Below are 20,051 nucleotides of genomic sequence, written 5' to 3' on the forward strand. Positions count from 1 at the left end.
GACCTCTTTTGGAGTCATTATTTTGTCTTGCTGAGGTTCACTGTCTGGGTTTCAAATAATTTCTACACAAAATCTATCTAGCTGCTGCAGCATCTCACTTTACTCTGCCTCTGTCTCTCTCTAGTGCTTCTCCAATATTCCTCAGATGAAACCTAGTGATACGTTTCCCATTTACAATACAATAGAGTTACAGAAGAGAGGAATCTTCTGTGCTGTGCAGCTAACTGACTGTGATGGCACACTTCTCCCTCAGCTCTCTTAAACCTAGATTAGGGCTACATACACGTGTCGTGTCTAAATTTGATCATTGCCTTGTAGCACAAATTGTCTAGCAAAGCAAGGTGTCCAAACTTGTATGGTTGGTTTAAAAAGGTATCGACTGTTTAAAATGTATATTTGAAATCTACATGATTATAAAAATTTCGCCTTCCTGCAGCATTGTTATTCTTCTGTGGGAAACAGACTCAAATTAAGATACAGCATCTGTGGCATTTTTTTTTATTTTATAATCTTTATAAAGGGGTTCCACTGGGGCTCCTGAATCCCAATGAACATACCCAAGTCCAGGGTTAGAATCCAGCTTCTGGGCAGAAGAGAAGTGGTCATGTCTAAAGGGGAGGGAGCCTCTGACATAGGGTCTAGATTCCTCCCCCTCCCTAAGATGTCTCACACCTGAACATTAGAGAGAGGGGATGGGAGAGAGGGAGACAGAGGGTGACAGTGTTTGCATGCGTGCATTCACACATTTGTGCAGCTGAAGAAAAAGAGACAGGCCCTCAACTCCAGTTGCCCCTCTATCTCAGACCTATCTCCTAGCATAGACCTATCCTCTATCTCAGACCTATCTCCTAGCATAGACCTATCTCCTAGCATAGACCAATCCTCTATCTCAGACCTATCTCCTAGCATAGACCTATCTCCTAGCATAGACCTATCCTCTATCTCAGACCTATCTCCTAGCATAGACCTATCTCCTAGCATTGACCTATCCTCTATCTCAGACCTATCTCCTAGCATAGACCTATCTCCTAGCATAGACCTATCCTCTATCTCAGACCTATCTCCTAGCATAGACCTATCCTCTATCTCAGACCTATCTCCTAGCATAGACCTATCCTCTAGCACAGACCCGTCCGTTTAATGCAGGTCATTTCTGCTCACCCTTATTCATTCGAGATGTTCCGCAGGCTTTCATTGCGATGCCTGTATCGTTGCCCCGCCTTCATTGTCCGCGTTGACATTTCCACTTCCCACTGTACCCATGTGTCCTGTATGTTGTGCGGTTGGTTTCGCCACTCTGGTGGAGCACACAGAGAATGGCTGGTGTCATTTGTCTTCTGGTTAGTCTGCATGCAGTGTGATTGGCACCCCATTCAACAGCTTGTCAACCCAATCGCTGTAGATTGCCTGATTATTCCTGTTCGCTTGTCCCGTCTGACATCGCCCTAAGTCAATAATTCTCTATCTGAAGATATTCTCTGGAGATTAGTCCTGCTAAATCATCGCTCCACTGTCTTGACAGGTGCTCCAATTTCTTCCACTGCCTCGTATCTCTGATTCCACTGGTAACTACCTTGTGTGGTAATTTAGACTTCCAGTTTTACACGATACAGGCGTCTTATTTTGTAAACATTGCCGATGGTGTTGTTGGTTTCAGCTGAAGCCGAGAACCTCTTTGGAAAGATGGACAAAAATGTAATACCCCGAGGAGCAGTCGAACGGCTTCGCTGAGAGCAAAGGAGCAAAGCCAGTGGGTTTTTTGTAAATGGTATTTTTTGGGTTGGGATGTTTAATTCATAATTCAGTAGTGGTTGAATGTTAAATGAGCACTTGTTGGTTCTGTTCAGTTTATGCTTGTGGAGACGATGGATTTTTACGTGTGCACACACACACACACACACACACACACACACTAATTTTCCCGCTGATTTCAACATCTCTTTCTTTACCTTTCCGTCTCTCTCTCCCACCTCACTGAGTAAACAAGCACTGAATACCAATTACCATTCACAGGGTCTAGGGGAGGGTGTGTGCTGTGCACGCAAATGTCTCTCTCTCTGTGTGTGTGTGTGTGTGGCTGAAGGAGGAAACGGAAGGCTGTGATTCGCTGCCGACAACTACAGGGGAGGGGTGGAGGGAGGGAGGGAGGGAGGGAGGGGAGGGAGGTATGGAGGGAATGAGGGAGCGATGAGAGTACAGTCACAGTCACCGTCGGTCCTCTTCCCTCAATACGACTCCGGCAGATCTTCTCTACGGAGGCTGGGAGACAGGCACACAAAAAGGACTCGGTGGAGGACGGACACAGAGAGCTAAGCCGCGAAAGATTACGGACGGACAAGCTTTTCTCAACACCCCCTGCTGGAGGACGCAATGGGAAGAACGGAGCGTGAACAGATAGAGCGAAGGAAGACGTGCGATAGAAAAGGTGTTCCACAAAGCGAGGGATTAATGAAAGAGTAGCCGCCGACAAAGGGGCACGGATGGATGGACTGGCAGTGATCCCCTGAAGCACTCATCCCCTTCATTCTGACGGTCGGATAGACAGGAGACTACGCCAGCTCTTTCCTTTTACTGGACAGATTGGACCCGGGACTCCCTCTGGACCAGGTCGCCCTCTCTTCCCTCTTTTGCCAGACTTTGGCCTAGTCAGTTCGTCGGCCCTTCAAGTCCTCTCCCGGTCCTCCTCTCTTCGTGGGAAGTGACGCTATCAAGTGCTGCCTGGAATCTCCGCTCAGGTAGCGGGAGGACGGTCGTCGTCCGTGGACCCTTTCCGTCGTGTGTTCGCCGGAGCTCAAGGACGTGCCTTTTTGCCTCCTCACTTCCACCCGTTGCACCCATCTGTGGCGTGCTGGCTGTCCTTTCACACCTCCGCAAGTGTTGCTCGCCATCTGCCAGCCTGTCAGCCTGTCAACGTGCGTGCGCGCGCCTCAGCGCGAGGGTGCGTACGTCTCTGTCAACCTCAGCCGCGCCACCGCTCAGAACTTAACCGATTGGAACTGAGACATTCGTGGGGGCAACGTGGCACAGCTTGGCATCCTGTTTTGGCTGAGCCGCCGGGGGGGGGGAGGGCGGGCGGGCAGAGGGCCTGCTCGGAACAGCTGTTCAGGAAACAGTTTAAGTGATTTGACCGTGGACCGGTAGGGCTTGTAGGAATATCAGACCTGGAGGATTGATTAATTCACACTCTCGTCCCAGAACAGTGCTAACGGGTGGCCTGTCACTCACCTGTGGATGGTGTCCCTTGGGAATACAGTCAGTCTGAACTTGCCTGTGTGACACTGAAAGTCATGATGATGATTTGTTTTAGATGACCTGTCCGATCGTCAGGGGAGAAAAGTTAAGGCACTCTGGGTTTTTTGCCTGTGTGGCTTTGAACGAATTCCTGATTGCCTGATGAGTGGGTGTGTGGGAGAACGAGCGTAGCGGCACCTGCTGCTTGATGCTTTCTGGTGCTGTGGCACCGTGTCAGAGTGACAGCTGCCAGGTGACGGCTTTGGCCTCTCTGATCGACGCCAGCGCTGTTTCCTGTGACAGCTTGGAACTGTTTAGCCCCCGGCTCTCAGAAAGTGCCAAAAAAACCCAGACAACCTTTTCCTCATTTTCTTGGCCGTGCCCTGGAGGGTAATTCTCTGAAGCAAAGACAACATTTGTGAAGACAGAAAGGTCGTCGCAATATCAGTGTCCGCGCTAGCTGACCGCCTGCTCGGGAAGTGATTTCCAGATCCGGTCTCGTTGGTTCTGCTGTGCGCCGTCACCCCCCCCCCCACCCCCCGGCCGGCCATGATCGGTGTCAACAGCCTGCACTCAGCCGGGCGCCTGCGCTCACGCTCCCTCTGTTCGGTCCGCTACGGGCGAGACTTCCGTATGATTGACCCGTTCCGCTACCCCCGTACCCCCCGCTCACGCTCCCTGAAGCCCCTTATGTTCCCGGATCTGCTGGGAAAGGCCCAGGATGGGCAGAACCACCCGCAGGCACGCAAGAGAAAGAAGGTGCAATGTGCCACACGGGTAAGACTCCAGCTGAAACGTAGCATAGCGCAACCTGAAACGTAGCATAGCGCAACCTGAAACGTAGCATAGCGCAACCTGGTCATAGCCGGTCGACTCCTTCGCTGTGTTGAAGCTGGTCAGGTTGGGTTTTAACATCTCAGAATCAGAAGGATTTCCCATTAACGATTATATGGTGTTTTTTCCTGTGACGTGTCCACGGCAAATTGCTGTTCCCAGTACTATATCTTCTTTAGGTATCTGTAATTTCTGAATAATTATTGCACCTAATATTATTCGGGTTTAAAAGGTCATCTGAATCTTTCTAGTTTTACAAGTAAAGGACCAGGAATGTTACATTCCAGGAATGTAGGTCAAATGTATTGTGTACATCAGAGCTTCTCTGGCGGTGCATCTCTCCAGTTTGCCGTGGTGTCACATCCCCGTTGCCGGCAATATTTCTGCTCCTCCTTTCTGCTCAAACACCTCATCCAAAAATACTAATAATATTCCCTATTGTCTGACCGTTGTTCCTCAAACCCCCCCCCCCCGACAGTACAGTCTGCAGGTCTTACCACACCCTCAGAATGTAACCACTCCTGGTCTTGATTTCAGACCACAGGTGGATAAAACCAGTAGAGATTATTTCCTCCCAGTAGAGCCTGCACAGGCCAGACTGTTCCATGACCTGTTTATTGACCATTGTTTCGGTTGCGAGCATTTTATGGGCTAGCTTAAATTGAAAGAAGCTGATGGATGCATCAATTGTTGTAATATACAGTAAGAGTCAATATTTTCGTCACACCCATGGGTAAGTGTGTCCAAACTTTTAACTGGTACTGTGCATACCAGTTCATAACCACGCCATGTTATTACTGGTTTTCATATTTAGCCTTAAGGGGGATCAAACCTTTTGACCCTGAGTGCATTATACATTTAAAAGGTTCAACTGTCCCTATTGCCAGACAATATTTCCAAGACAATTACTAAATCCTTTTTGGTACCCATAATTGGAGTTATGTGTATTGTTTGCTTTTGAATTTCCTCTTCCGGAGGATGCCATTTTACCATTTTACCAATACATTCACAAACGCAGTTTATGAACTAAATGTGGTTGTGACCAGTTTGCTAGCTGAGCAGATTGCAGGTTGGATGATCTCATGGGTTGGCAGGCTATTTCATAACCTAAGATACCAGATGTTGAGTGCAGTAACCAGTGGTAACGCCACCCCTCAAGGCCTTTTCTCATACAGGTTAAAACAGCACCACACCTCACTCTCATTTTCTGACCCAGAGCCAGGCGACTGATGGAGCGCGCGGGGTGGAGGACGATGAACGTCCATTCTGACGGCTTCTCGGCTTCTCTGAATGACGCTGATTAGGCTTCACCCACTCGCCCCCACCGTACCTGGTTCTGCCAGGGCCTGCCCATACATCTCACTTATCTCCCCATTAAATCCCCACCCCAGCCTCAGACTCCGTTACATTACTCACCCTTGGCCTCTCTTCTCTGCCGCCTCGCAACAACAGCATATCAACGTCCGTCTCTCTCTCGGGTTCTCGTTCCATTGGACCAATGTTGTAATTATAGTATGCTTCACTAAAGCAATGATGGAGGGCGTGTTTACACCCTGGGTTTGAGATAATCAATCTCCTCAGCTAATGGAGTTTGAATGTATAGTATGGGGCTACTGGATTCTCTTGAGATGGAATAATTACGTCTGACATGTGAGATACTTCACTGCGTACCGTAATGTCAGCATCTTGTTCTGTTGGTTTAGTCTGCCCGGTTTTCCAATCAAAGTTGAATGAGCAGGAATTTTCATTAGTCTGCCGGTAGAAACCAATAATGGAACCCTAGTCCATGAATCACAAGCTGGTGAGATTTCTCAATGAGCCAGTACTATGGCTGTGATGGCTGTTGCTACTGGCAACAGGAGATCAGATTTGATATTGAAGTTGTGTGCTGCCAAAGAGAGAGTGCATCAAAATGAGACTTTGATATGTGCCAACGGCAGCTTCTCACAACAGCGGCTTCACATCTCTGCTGTATATTAATATTCATGAAGTTTGCAACAGTTTGGGATTTGATTTCATACAGGACGTCTCCATGGCGAAGGGAACCGAGCTTCCAAATTATCTGGCTGCTATTATTCATAAGGGTTGGCATTCAGATATTTGTATTTATTATTTCTCATTTTCTTAATGGTCTTAGGAAGTGAGTTTGATTGGACTCACTGCATCAAACACATTGGATATTTCAATGGGTTTGACTGAAAAACCACACCTCAATGTTATTTCCAGAATAGGCTGGGAAATTCACCACCTCAGTCAATCAACTTATGACTCGTCATTAGCATAGTTTTTTTTTAATAAGAATTGAGCATGGAAAGAATTAATAGAGCCACAAATGATTTCACTGGCAGATAACACCGGTTGCCCTGGACAACCATCTGCCCCGTCTCCTTGTCAACACCATCCCTTTGTCACTGAAGGGCCTGGATGTGAATGAACATCCAAATCACTTGGCTGTCACTGGGGGGTCATGAGAGAGCGAAGCGGAATACGAGGACTCTCCCAAAGAGAGTGCCTGTTGTATTTATCAATGCATCACAGTCTTTTTCTCCAGATCTTATTTTGGTCTATGCTGTTGTTCCCCCCCTTAATTAGTTGAGCGTGCAGTGATCAAACTTTACTTTGGCCCGTGACAAAGAGGATTCTTAAAAAGGAAGGACTGTCCAAAACAGTTGACTGATGGGTTGATCGACGGATTCATGAATTAGCTTTCAGACTGAGTAGGTACACTGATCGATGGGCTCAGACAGTCGCTGTTCCCTGGTGTGTCTGTCTCCTTATGTTCTGCCTGCTGTATGACTCTGTCTTCCTTCCCCAGGCCCTGTACAACTCAATCAAGAACGAGAAGCTCCAGTGGACAATGTGAGTAATGTCTACACGCCCAGTTATCTACGTACAATATCGCTGCATGCTGGGTAAACACACACACTCTCTCTCACACACGCGCACATTTCGACAGTAAAAAACTATTCCTAGACCTGTCATCGTCCCAATTAATGATGTGCGTGTCGCCAGGTTGTGATGGAAACATTTGTATGTCGAGGGTTGCTATTCTGGTTATCAGCTCGCCGTGCTTCGGAGACGCCAGTTGAGTCGCTGCTGGCTCTCCAAGCTTTGTTGCCACGGTTACGGCACCATGGCTACGGCTCCATAGCTACCGTTCTACTGCGCAACCACAGACACACGCTTCCATTTAAGGATCCTCAGTGCTTCCTGTACAAAAGTGTGACCGCCGCCTCCCACTTCCTGCCCAAAAAACAGCACCAGGGGCTGTTCTGAGAAGTGGTCAGATGAACAGGGTCTGGGAACACAAAATGGTCCAGTTGAAACCACGGAAACAGACGCCCCATTGGAATACATGTCCGTGGAGACACTGGCTCTGAGGCACCCCTGACGACATGACTGCATAAACGATTGTGAGTCACGTAAATTCACGGCCATGATATGCAGGAAACACAGAAGTCTGCGCCGATAGATGCTGTTTCACACCCCCACAGAGACATACACACAAACACACACACACACACACAGTCACATAACTGCTCTCGCTGATGAAAGTGCACCCACTAGGTTCTGTGCGCACATAAACACACACTTCCTCTTTCAGCGCGGGGGTGGAGTAAAGCTCTGGGGGTTCAGAGTGATGTAAGGGTGGGTTCCATGTTCCCTATAGAATGAATTTGGGAAACATGGAGGGAACAGAGAGAGAGAGAGAGAGAGAGAGAGATAAATGCAAGGATGGAGAGAGCAGGAGGGAGGGACAGACAGGGAGGGGTGTAGACAACCTTTTCAGGAAGACTATTTGGTGTATGCTAATGGGGGAAATGAAATATACAAGGCAATGTTTATATGGCCTCCTGTTTGTCACTTTTCTACATAATCAGTGTGATCACTGACACACTTGGGTGTTCCAGGGGAGCTGTTTGCACTGAGAGAGGTGTTGAACAGTGAAAGAGTTAATGAATTTACCTGCAACCCAGCAGAGAACCTTTCACATAGACCAGAATTTGGTTACAGTGGTTGTGAATCTCCTGTCATTTTGATTAGGTCTGTAGTCTTCACATTTTCGTTCTTTCAGACGAATGAAAACATGGCTATTAAAAAAGCATGCATGGTAAATGAGTGGGATTTTGTTTTGTTTAGAAGAGCGATGAGAAGAAATGGGGGGGTGGGGGGGATAGAAGGGGTAGAACAATAGAAGAGGAAACAGACCGAGAGAGAGAGAGAGAGAGCGAGAGAGCGAGCGAGGAAAAAGAGAGTATGTGTTCCATCTGCTTCATTATTCCTTTTCTTCCTCAAATGCTGCTGTCTCCCCTTCCTGGCTGAAATCATCCCTTTCCTGGCTGAAATCATCTCCTTCCTGGCTGAAATCCTCCTCTTCACTGGCTCATATCACCTGTTAGAAGAAGGGATACGAGTAGCCCATTTGACTGGCGTTGGAATGGAATATAGACACATTAGAACAGGCGTCTCACAAACGAATTGCAATGCCAGTCCTATTTAAATGATTTATTATTCATTTATTTATGAGGGACTGTAAAAAATAATGGCTGCTGCTACAGAGGCCATTGGTAAGACGAGGATTTTGATTGCTGTTACGATGGTGATTATTTTGAGGGCAGGAATAACAATGTAACCCTTTTCCAATACGTGAAATAATTTCAGTTGTCATGGTATCTCTGGCACATGTTATTTTCTGCCCCGCGCCAGGCATCTGTAGTTACCTGACCTCAGCTGTACGTGAAACTCCATTTTCTCACTGGTATTTTCGCATGGGTGACAAAAAACCTATTGTGTCCTCATTAGCTAACAGCACAGCGATGTCTTTACTCATGCCGCTCAGATCTGCCGGTCCAGCACGGATCAAACCCCCCCGGATCACCACCCAATGCCCCCCCTCTCTCACCATTCCCCTCTTCACTGTAGCCCGTCGCCTCTCTCAGTCTTATCTTCCCAGGCTTTTGTTTACTCTCTGTATCCCTTTCTCGCTTATTTTCCGCCCCCCCCCCCGCCCCCCCCCCCCCCCCCACTCCATCTCTCCCTCTGTCTCGGTCTCAGTGTAGAATGGGATTCAGTCAAACCAGCAGTTACCAGGCAACAGGCGAAAACTCAGAGACACATGCCCACCAGCTCTCAATAGACTACCCCCCCCCCCACGCTCGCTCTCCCTCCCATTCTGTCGTACGCCGTGAAATGTTGTTGTGTGCGCCTGGTTGCTCGTGTCTGTCTTGAAGAGTTCCGGGGGAATCCATTTTGATGGGGGGTTTGCATGTCTCTGTTTTGAAGGTGAGCTTTTTACACAGGTGGTGGTGAGGTGACGTTTGTTTTTACCTAGCTCCGACTGATATGGTGCTTTGCATGCGTACCTTGTTTTTCAGTTGTTAGGTGAGATGAACACCTCCACATACCAGGCACAATAGGAAGCCATGGACCGAAGACATTTAGTAGGCAGGGACAGGAGTTCTTGTCATCGAATCAAGAAATCTGGGCCCTATAGTTATAACCTATAGGAACAAACATCCCTGCTCTGTATTCAGTGTAGACCGAAGAGACACTGGGATTTGAATCACATCAAATTAATGTGCCAGGCTGTAATTTGGATGTATTGCATCATATGTAATGCGGGGGGGGGCTGGGCGGGGTACATCTCACAGAAAATGGGTGAAAGTACAGCTAGTTAATATAGAACACAAAGCGACAAGGACAGAAAAACTACTGGCAGAAATTATGCAAAAATAGTTTTGGCTGGTGAGGAATGAGACTGATGATACTACTAGAACTTGGCAACTAATTAGAATGGTGCCTGTTTGATGCCTCTCCATTCCTCCCATTTCAGCTATTACAATGCCCTCCACTGGTTTGGGGATCATGGTCAACACTAAGAAACAGATGTATTTTCATCACTGATACGCACTGAAGTGTTATAGTTGTGCATCAATACATCATTTGTCGCCCCTTCATTTCTTTAATGTGAGCTGGTTTCTCATTTGGAGTGGCGATGAGGAAACACAAAACCAAAAAGTCTGAAATGAATCCATGGTGGAACGGAATGCCCTTGTTATTCACCTCGCAGTAGACAGGCATTCAATCCCCCCGCTCGCCTACTGTTTTGTGTTTTGATCAAGAAGAGTGAACCGGTCCTCTGGAGACCGAGAGGTAATCACTAAAAGGCATGGTAGATGAGAAACAGAGGGATAAGGGATAAGAGAAGACACCCAAATTATGGCTTTGAAGAAAAAGAAGAAACACTCTCATTTACTCAGCTTCCCCCTAGGTAGAATTGTGCTTTGAAAATACGTTACGTAAGCGAGTATATCCCCATTGAAACTATTCCTCACTCTGTCTCGTCCTGTCTTCTAATGGACGGCCACAGCAGGAGATGTTTGCACGTGATTGGCTGATGTGTCGCTAATGAGGCGTGGCAAAACGGTAACCGGGGTTGTTCTTCCCTCTGTTTCGTGTCTCCATAGTGACGAGGAGGAGATGCGAAAGTCTTTTTCAGAGCTGGGGGATATTAGCCAAGCAGACACAGCCTCCAAACAAATCAAAAGCCCAGCCAGCGGCGGGAGAACCCTGGCGTGCCAGCCCTCGGGGGCCAAGCTGTACAAGAACGGGTTCCTGGTGCGGAAAGTGCACGCCGATTCAGACGGCAAGAGAAGTATGTCGACGCCAGGCACTTACATTTATAGCTGATTTGTCTTAGCCCCACCATCGACCGCCGTTCTCTTCCTAACCTCATCACAGTCTGTTGGTACATTTTCCTCACTGTAATCTAACTTTTCTCCTGGTTAAAGCACCCCGTGGGAAGAGAGGCTGGAAGACGTTCTATGGCATTCTGAAGGGGCTTATTCTCTACCTGCAGAAGGTGAGCAGCTCCTCTCCAGGGGGAGCGACAGGTGTGGTGACTATTGTGTCAGTTCAGTCTCACTCGATGAAATCAGGGCACGCTATACCGATCCACTCCCCTGAACACTGCGAAAAGGTCTGAGAAGACCCAAAAAACTGCCAAGTCAAATAGCCTCTCCTGTTCAGTTACATTACATGTACAGTGGGGAGATCTTAGATTCCATCTCTCACAGTTTAAGTGTACCTATGATAAAAAATTACAGATCTCTACATGCTTTGTAAGTAGGAAAACCTGCATAATCGGCAGTGTATCAAATACTTGTTCTCCCCACTGTATGTACATATTTGTGAACTGAAAAATAATCTGTCACATACTCAAATAAACAAGTCATCTGGATGGTTATTCCTCCTGCTGTGGAATTGACCAATAGGACATCATTCTCAGATTTTCCAGCTTGGATCAGTGATACCAGTCGGACAAGGTCCTGGCTTCTAGGTCCATGTGGACCCAGGGCCTGGCCTTTGCTTCTGGGAACCCTGCTGTCTTAGGCTCGTGTCTGGTTAACTAGGCCACTGGGAACCGAGAGGTCCCATCCAGAGACATCCCTATGACACAGCAGTGCCAATGACACACAGTTTGTACTGCGTCTTTCTGATGCTCCGTGGTCCAAGTCTGCGTTAGGCAAAGTGGAGTGTCAAAAACACATTCTTCCTCATGTTTTTTTATTTTTTATGTGACATCCCACAAGGAAGGCGTCCTACCGCTGGGTGACATTTCTGACACATACTGTGTGATTCAGTCGTGAGCAATGCAGTTCATATTAATGGCTGGTGTTTTAACACACGCGTATCCAACGGCGATATACCGCTGCTTGATATCCTCCCATTACAACCTCCTCTTGGATGAAGGCCATACAAAGACCCGTCCCGGGTGGTCAGTACCCTGTGGTCAGAATTGCTGCAGCGGTCCATTGCGGTGACCGTCATTGTGTGAACACGCAGGGGGAGTACCGGCCGGACAAGCAGCTTTCGGACGAGGACCTGAAGAACGCTGTGTCCGTCCACCACTCTCTGGCCATGAGGGCTGCAGACTACAGCAAAAGACCAAACGTGTTCTACCTGCGCACAGCAGACTGGAGGGTCTACCTCTTCCAGGCACCGTGAGTCTCATGCCTATTTCACTGTTCTAAACTCATCTCTTTTCCAAGCCCCTTGAACACTGCCCTGTACACTTGACCCCTGACCTTTCTCCCTGGTTGCACACAGTGAATGATAGATGGTTGATTATTTGGGCTTGGAGTCTTGTCCATAACGCAGTGCAGCACACATCCGCCCGGTCAATAAACCTGAGCTTGACATTGTAAGGTCAACCCGCTCCTTTTTTTCCCTTATCTGACTAGTAGCTGCCTCCATATCCCCTTATCATCAGCCAATCACGGCTGCTATGTGTGTTGACAGGATGTTACTATGCTGGTGGGGACCAAAACCGGCTGTCCCAAAGAGGAAAAAGGCTGTTTTCAACAGAAAGGTTAAAAGGTTAAAAACTGTGGTTAGGGTTACATTTATTGTTAGGAGTTAGAGTTAAGTTTAGTGTTCATGTTTGGTTGTTAGTTTATGGTTAGGTTTAAGTTCAGTTTTCACGTTGGGTTTTAGGTTTATTAGACCTTTTCACACTGCATTGTTCTTGCATTGGCCCAGGCTAAGACTGGCCCAGGCTTATCTTAGCCTGTGTTCACACAACAGTTTGTTAACCGTGGGCTAAAGTTTAACCCTTGGCTAAGGATTCACACTGGGCTAAAGGACAGATACGACACAGGACTATTTTACATTCTATGACAAGCTACAAATCAGTCGTTCTCTCTGGCATGCAAATAATGTTACAGTAATGACACGCAGTCAGTGTTACCCTCCCGAGATTGAATTCATGTCTTTTTGACATCAGTTTACCAAGATTCCCACCCTGTCCACATTTGCTTTGAACATTTTTGTTAAAACTGCGCAAAGAAAGAGAAAAACGGGGACGTGGAAATATGAACATAAGGCAGAGAATGTAACCAGTCAACCTTTATTCTTTTAACATATTTGCTAGATTTACGTGAAAAGGAAGCTGCAGTAACCACTTCGCTAAGAGAAAGCCAGTATAACTGAAACCATGAACGTTTGTAAATTGAAATGGACCAAACAGACCTACAGTGTAGCTGTTGGTAATGGCACGCATCATGAGCACTTAGGGTTGGGAGTTAGGGTTAAGTTGAGGGATCACGTTAGGTTTTAGGTTCACAGTTGGGGTCAGGTTAAGATTAGGGGTTGGGTAAAGTGTGTGCACGTACGTGGGCGCCTCCATGTGGAGGGTGTAAATCCAGGATGCGGAGACACATGATGTGGCCACATGTTCCAGTCCCCCAGGAGGGCAGTCTCTGCTCCAGTTGCGGCTTGCGTTTGTCCCAGATACCTTTTTCTCTGCCAACCCCATCTCCCTCCCTTCACCTCTCCCTCTGCCTCTCCCACTCTCTCTTCCTGTCTCCCTCTCTCCCTCACCCTCTTCCTTCTTTCAGCCAGTGTCCAGGGAGTTGTGACAAAACTGAATCTGCCTGATTAGTCTCTGGGGGGGTCTAATGACCCGTTAGTGGATAACAGCTCTTTCTATCTCTTCTTTTCATTGGCTCCTCTATTGTTCCTCTGTCAACAGCAGTGTTTTAATTCAGCAGCTGTGATGATTAAGACCTTGACGTCTTAGTTAGGACTCTGCGCCAGGGATTGACTGTGTGTGTTGGTGTGTGTGTGTGTGTGTTTGTCGGGGGGGTGGGGGGTGGGGGGACTGGGTTTGTGCAACAAGATAAACTATGTGTGTGTGTCATAAAGTATGTGTGTGTCATAAACTGTGTGTGTGTGTGTGCTGGCTTTGTCCTTTATAGAAACGCAGAGCAGATGCAGTCATGGATCACGCGCATTAACACGGTTTCAGCCATGTTCTCTGCGCCGCCCTTCCCTGCAGCCATCGGGTCGCAGAAGAAATTCGCCCGACCGCTGCTGCCCAGCTCCACCTCTAAAATGTCCCAGGTACTCCCCCCCCCTGCCCCCCCGAACCATGACAATTGTTCCATTTGCCGGAATCAACAAGAAACACCCTGAATCCCTTTAACAATATACTACTGTTAATAGAATGTCCACAAGTGTGATTGAAGCAAGACACCAGATAATCACTGTATGAGTTATTGGTCTGCAGAGATGATGTGATGAAGGTGATGAAGATAGCCTGAGAGAGAATTCAATGCCCCTCGGTTTTCCCTGGTGACCTGTGTGGTGAAGTCTGAACTCTGACCCTTAGTATCTGTGCGTGCAGGAGGAACAGGTCCAGTCCCATGAGGCTCGGTTCCGGGCCATCTCCACTGAACTGGCCGAGCTACGCTCGTATCCTCCTGACCGAAAGGTCAAAGGCCGTGAGCTGGAGGAGTACCGCCAGCGGGACGAGTACCTGGAGTTTGAGGTGAGCCTGAGGCGACAGTGTGTGAACTTTTAATATAAGCTACGGAAAGGAATTCATCTGAGAATTAAGCTGCCATGCAGCGCTGTATTTCTGTCTCATTCACTCCCCTGCACCTCCTCTGTCCACTGTGTGTCGTGTCTTCCTGTTCCTCCACCTCCCGGTCTCCTTCCACCACCACCTTCTCCCACCTCACAAACGTAGAAAACGCGCTACGGTACCTACGCCATGTTGCTCCGTGTCAAGCTCCGCTGCGGCGAGGACGACCTGTCCATCTTCGAGGCCCAGATCCTGGAGGACAACGGGCTCCAGCGCGCCCACTCCAGCCCCACGCTCCAGGACGGCAGCCTGGCCTCCCAGGGAAGCGGGGCCAAGGAGCCGGTGGGCTGTGCCGCCGCGGGCAAAGGCTCCAAGCGCACAGAGGGCCAGAGACACAGCTACCGCCAGGCCGTCAGGAAGTGAGGCGGGACGGGGGGGCAACGGGGCGGTGATGGTACGGCCAGCTCGTTGGCCTGCGCAGGTTTTTATTAACGATCCGGGGGCATGGGGTGGGGGGGTTGAATGGGGGTTGCTTGAAAAGGGGTGAGAGTGTACCGCATACACCACACCCCCTGCCCTGTGGCAGCCCTCACCCCCGGAACCCCACATCTCCTCAGAAATACGGATCCTGTGACTGGCGCGGCCGCTGTCCAATGCCAGCAGGGCGTTGGGGCAGGAGGGCGGGACGTTGGAGGTCTTGGAGCCTGTGGAGGTATAATTCAAGAGGAGGCTTATACTCTGCGGTGTCGCTTGACAAAGTGTTTCGGCAGCGCCGCCACCAAGCAACTCCCATCCAGACCCTTTTCCATTTCGCAGGCGCCTCTCCCGCAAGCCCTGCCAACCCTTTTAATTCTCTCCGGACGTTTCTAGGGACCAAACATGTTTACACCTTTGACACGTCGTCTCAGAGGACCATTCGTTTGGACTGCAGTGCTACAGTACTGTAAGCCTGTGGTAACAACCGCTGAAGGACCCTAAACTCATTGCGTTGCGGTTTCCTTTTTTTGCCACAACATCAGGGTGTGTCCACATTCCATGAGGGAGCCCAGCTACTAGCCCCTGAGCTTGTCTGTTGGGGGGGGGGGCGAGAGGTTGCCCATGTGGGCCCTGCGGAGGCCCACCCTCAGCCCTCCCTCCTTGTTCGAGTCGAGACGTGGGCAGGGGAGAGAGGAAGACTGCGCTGTCATGACTTCAGACCTCTCTGCTTCGCAGTTCTCCCACTCTGTCTCGGAGGGGTAACTGTGGCTCGGCCCTGGATTCTGTCCCAAATAACTTGTCAGATTTGACATCACTGTTTGGTCATGAACCATTGCAGGCTACTAATGTACAGCTGCACATGAATACAACAGTATTTGAACTGTATCATCCTCTCAGCAAGAGAGGCCCGTGGTTTCTTAATTCTTTTTCCTTTAAGGGGCAATCTGCGATAAATATCTACCCATTGATTCTTTAAGAACATAGCTTTTGATGTGCCTCATGAGCTTAGTTCATCTGTTAGGCTTTGTTTGTAAACAGTGTCGTCGTAAACAAACAAAACACGTTTGCAACTATCATTTCTGTACCATGGATGGTCGGTCCTTGTAAGCGTAGCTTAGCTTATGAATTTGAGAATGGTTACATTTCTCCAGCTCCATCCCTCAGCTGTTTACCAAATCAGTGGTGGGGGTTCCGCTTTGTTATTCTTTAAATTGCAGATTGCCCTTTTAATATCAGTTGTTAATCACTACCCAGTTGCTTTCTCTGTGTTGATGTGGGCATCTGTTCTTTCTTACTACTCTGGGCAAACTGTTGTTTTAGCATGCCTGCATCAAGCTCAGCTTTTTCATTTATGGCCTTTTCTTCCTCTTTGGAAAAGAAGGGCAAAAGGTGTTTTAGGTTGTATTGTCTTTTTACTGATACCGTATTGACATGTCCTCCCTGTTACTTCCTTTGGAATCTGTTTGTGTGTCCGTATCAACACTCCTTTGGAAGACCTGTTTTAATGCTCACCAGGCAGGCCCAGAAAGTTCCGGTGTTGTCCCGTAGTTCCGCAGTATTTAAAAAGTCTGTTGATGTCGGACTTCCCTTCCTCCTGTGTCCTGTTATGAGTGTAATTATATGGTGAAATATCAAGATTATAAGAAGCATTTTATTCATATTCATTGTGGTCCTATGGTACGTATGTTTTTTTAATAACCTGCCGGCTACTATGTTCTGCTTATATTGTATGATACATTATATATGTAGTTACAATATATACTGGTGAATATGCATAAATTAAACATAGAGACTTGATATTATACATTCCCTGTAGTTAAATGCCCTGGGGGTGATATATGATTATCGTGTGTTTTACATTCTGTATGTAAAGGGGCGACAAAGACACCAGCACTGAGTGTTATTAAATGCCTATGCATTTAATAAACAGTGATTGACCACAGAGGTTTTGAGATGGACAATACCATAATCAAATTCCCATCATTATTTTAACTTCCTGGTCTGAAGTATTCTGAAGGAAGGGAGAGGGACATTTTTCTTTCAAATTAATATAATCATTCAATTTGAAGGTATTTGTTGGTGTTGTTTTATTGATGTTGACAGGGAGTAATGTTTCGCTACATGAAAAACAGATATACGGGGTATTGTCAGCGCTGTATGTGGAATGTGACCCAATAGGCAAGACAAGGAAGCCTATCCATACCACATCCTAAATCAATCGAGAGAAGAATTATGAACATAGCCATTCCATGACATACCTTAGGTTCCAAAAATTAAATGGCGTGTGTCACATTTTTCTGTAATATTTGAAGGATAGCCATTTTCTACTCAGGCTTTCGAAATTTTGCCTTGAACAGTTGTAATGCCAGCATCCTACCAGCAGAGAGCGCAGTTTGGCAGGACATTTAGTTACCTTTCAGCCATAACCCTGCTACCCCGCACTGCACAACGTTTTCATTGTGGGCCTCGGCATAAGGAAACCTGCCAAGCTATCTGTGATCCGCGACAGATAGTTGTTAATGTGTAAGTGCATGTGTATCTGTAGCATTGTGCACCTGTGAGAATGCATACATACATGTACAAGCGTGTGTGTGTGTGTGTGTGTGTGTGTGTGTGTGTCTGTGTCTGTGTCTGTGTGTCTGTGTGTACACTCTGAGAGGTGCGCAATTCTAATAAAGACAGGAGACTAAAATTTTTCACTTTAAATGTATGTCGAACAAAACCCAGTGTTACACCATACGACTCTACAGAATAACTCAATTTCTATATTGAACAGTTTAACTTGTCAACTGAGATTTTGATTAAAACTAATTTAACTGAAACACAGTGCAGATGCAAAGTTTGGTGAAAGAAAATGTTCTGTTACCAAACCATGCCCCCTGCATATACATTTTGTCACATGTTCTGTGGAGAGAATGTTAATTCCAGTCCTGGTGTGTATGAAGTGCTTGTGCGGTTTGCCGTCATGGTCTCTTTTTGACTTAAAAGTCTGTTACAGATGGTTACGGTGGAATTGCCCGTGTGTTTTAGTCCTGCTGCAGGTTTGTGAATGTCATTGAATGCAGCATGCTGCGACCTGGCTGACCTGCTGTTATACTAAGCTCATTTGACTAATGTGGCTGAGGAGAATATTCTAGCCAGAACAGCTATCCAATATTTTAAAGCCGGGACCAGCCTATCCAGCTGCGTCCATCAGCTGTAGTTATCAGAAGTGTTTTTTTGTACAGTTTTAGTACAGAAAATTGGATGCTATGTTAATGTGTAGCATGGTGTGTTTTGCCTCATCTTCTCCGATCCTATCTTCCCTGCTTCCATTTCTTCTGATAACACATAGCCTCTCAAGTTTCCATTTCACTCCTCTTTCTCTCTCAGTTCACTGCATTTCTCCTTTGCCACTAACAGTCTGTCTGCTAGGCCCTGTGTATCCATCATCATCATGCTGACATCCCTTTTCAAGACAATCTTTTGAGAAGCTGCCTTCACCGGTGAACCCTAGGCCTGTGTGTATATTGTTACTATTTTGACGACATATACTTTAAATTGTATTGTGTTACGGTTGTGATGTAACTGCTTGGTACTTGTATTAATTGGTAGTGTTTGACACTGGTGGCATTTAGCCAGGGTGCTCTACCACCAGCGAATGCCATGTCTCTGCCTGGACATTTAGACTAAAGGAGAGGCCCTTTACACACAAGGAGACGTTGCGGAGTTCAAGTGAACAGAACTGAAAGTCTCATCTCTCACACGCTGTTTGTAGATAGTGCATCTGCGGTCTATACAGCACATGCTCTGCTTCCAGTTTCCCAGGCACTAACTGTCAGGGAGGGAGGCACGGACAGTTTTGTATGGTAAATGATGCCCTACTATCTATTTGTTATGACAAAGCAGTAGAATAGAACGAGCGTCAGCGTCCGCGTCAGTGACCTCTCTGCGTCCCACCTCAGCCGCCCCCTGGGACATCACCGCAGGGCGGCTGTATGGGCGCTAGTCTGCGGTGCGCCGTGGCACTGAAAGAACGCCTGGGTGTTCGCATTTGTTCCTTTTCAACCAGCACTTCTGAATGTGACATGTGATATACGTATACAGCATGAGATACTATTACGATCTGCTTTCCTTTGTATTATATTTAGGGTATTTAATGAAAGGTTAATATATAGAACAGCATTGTTGTCCAGTTCATTGTCACGTTTTTTTTATTATTATTATAAACGCTGAATGAAGGACAATTGTTTGTACGTGATGCTGTTTTATTGCAGATGTATTGTAGACACCACCCCACCAACACATTCAAAACTGTGACGTACTGGGATTCTGACTTATTTAAGATGTCTTAGAATGCTGCCAATGAGAGACATTTGAAAAGTTTTTCTAGGATTGTTTACTCATTTTAGCTGTACACGTGTCAATCGCCTGTTAAAACCTCACCTCTGTAAGGAAACTTTCTTTGTATATCAGCTTTTCTTTTGGGGAGGCATAAAGAAAAAATCAGTGTTTAAATTGTCTGGATTTCTTTCTTTATAAAACACTACCACTCCTGTGGCCATATTTTTCACAACTGTATTTTCCAAAGGGGGATAGAAAAGGTGTACCGTTTCTGACTAGGACAATAACGCAAGAAAGACATCGAAAATGTTCACCAAACACATTGTTAAGTCAAATATGACGCATGTGAAATCATAGCAATCATAAAAAAGTCAACCAGTGAACCACAACCGCACATTTCTTTACATAACAAATATTAATCTCTTTATTTTCCGTTAATTATGTAGGCTACCGTTATTGTGGGTAATGTTTGCCTTGGATTTCCGTTTGTTTTCTTCCACGTTTCCACTTTCTTCCGCTAGTACAGCCTACCTTTTATTATATCTTTCTTGTTTTTCAAGTGCATTGGCAGTGTAAACAAGTATTTCCTCCATGTCAATTGAGCCACTAAAGTTACATTATCAAGAGATCCCTTTCCATCCAGTGAGTCATGTTGATAGTCACTGTGATAGTAGTATTCTGTATAATGTCCTTTTTCGCATGCCTCGGAGCATCAGGCATGCAAAATATAGTAAGAAATAAAAATTGAATTGCAAACTCAGAATGTTCACAGCAACATCGGAGTCTCGGTTTTAATCAGATTTAATACGTTTTCTTCAGA

At 46.9% G+C, this 20,051-nt stretch overlaps 1 protein-coding gene across 3 annotated transcripts in view; it reads left to right on the forward strand.

The window, feature by feature from the left end:
* Positions 1-19,405, forward strand: part of LOC105006897 (PH and SEC7 domain-containing protein 1) — a 33,170-nt gene extending 13,765 nt beyond the window's left edge. For all 3 annotated transcript variants that reach the window (XM_010865632.5, XM_020046801.3, XM_020046802.2), the window contains 7 exons: positions 6,881-6,924; positions 10,533-10,720; positions 10,857-10,927; positions 11,911-12,068; positions 13,824-13,968; positions 14,252-14,395; positions 14,597-19,405. In XM_010865632.5, coding sequence (XP_010863934.2) covers positions 6,881-6,924; positions 10,533-10,720; positions 10,857-10,927; positions 11,911-12,068; positions 13,824-13,968; positions 14,252-14,395; positions 14,597-14,854 — 1,008 coding nt within the window. In that variant the 3' untranslated portion in view covers positions 14,855-19,405. The remainder of the gene's footprint in view (positions 1-6,880; positions 6,925-10,532; positions 10,721-10,856; positions 10,928-11,910; positions 12,069-13,823; positions 13,969-14,251; positions 14,396-14,596) is intronic.
* Positions 19,406-20,051: the final 646 nt, after the last annotated feature.

Source organism: Esox lucius, chromosome 5, assembly GCF_011004845.1.
Source record: "Esox lucius isolate fEsoLuc1 chromosome 5, fEsoLuc1.pri, whole genome shotgun sequence".
Lineage (NCBI taxonomy): Eukaryota > Metazoa > Chordata > Actinopteri > Esociformes > Esocidae > Esox > Esox lucius.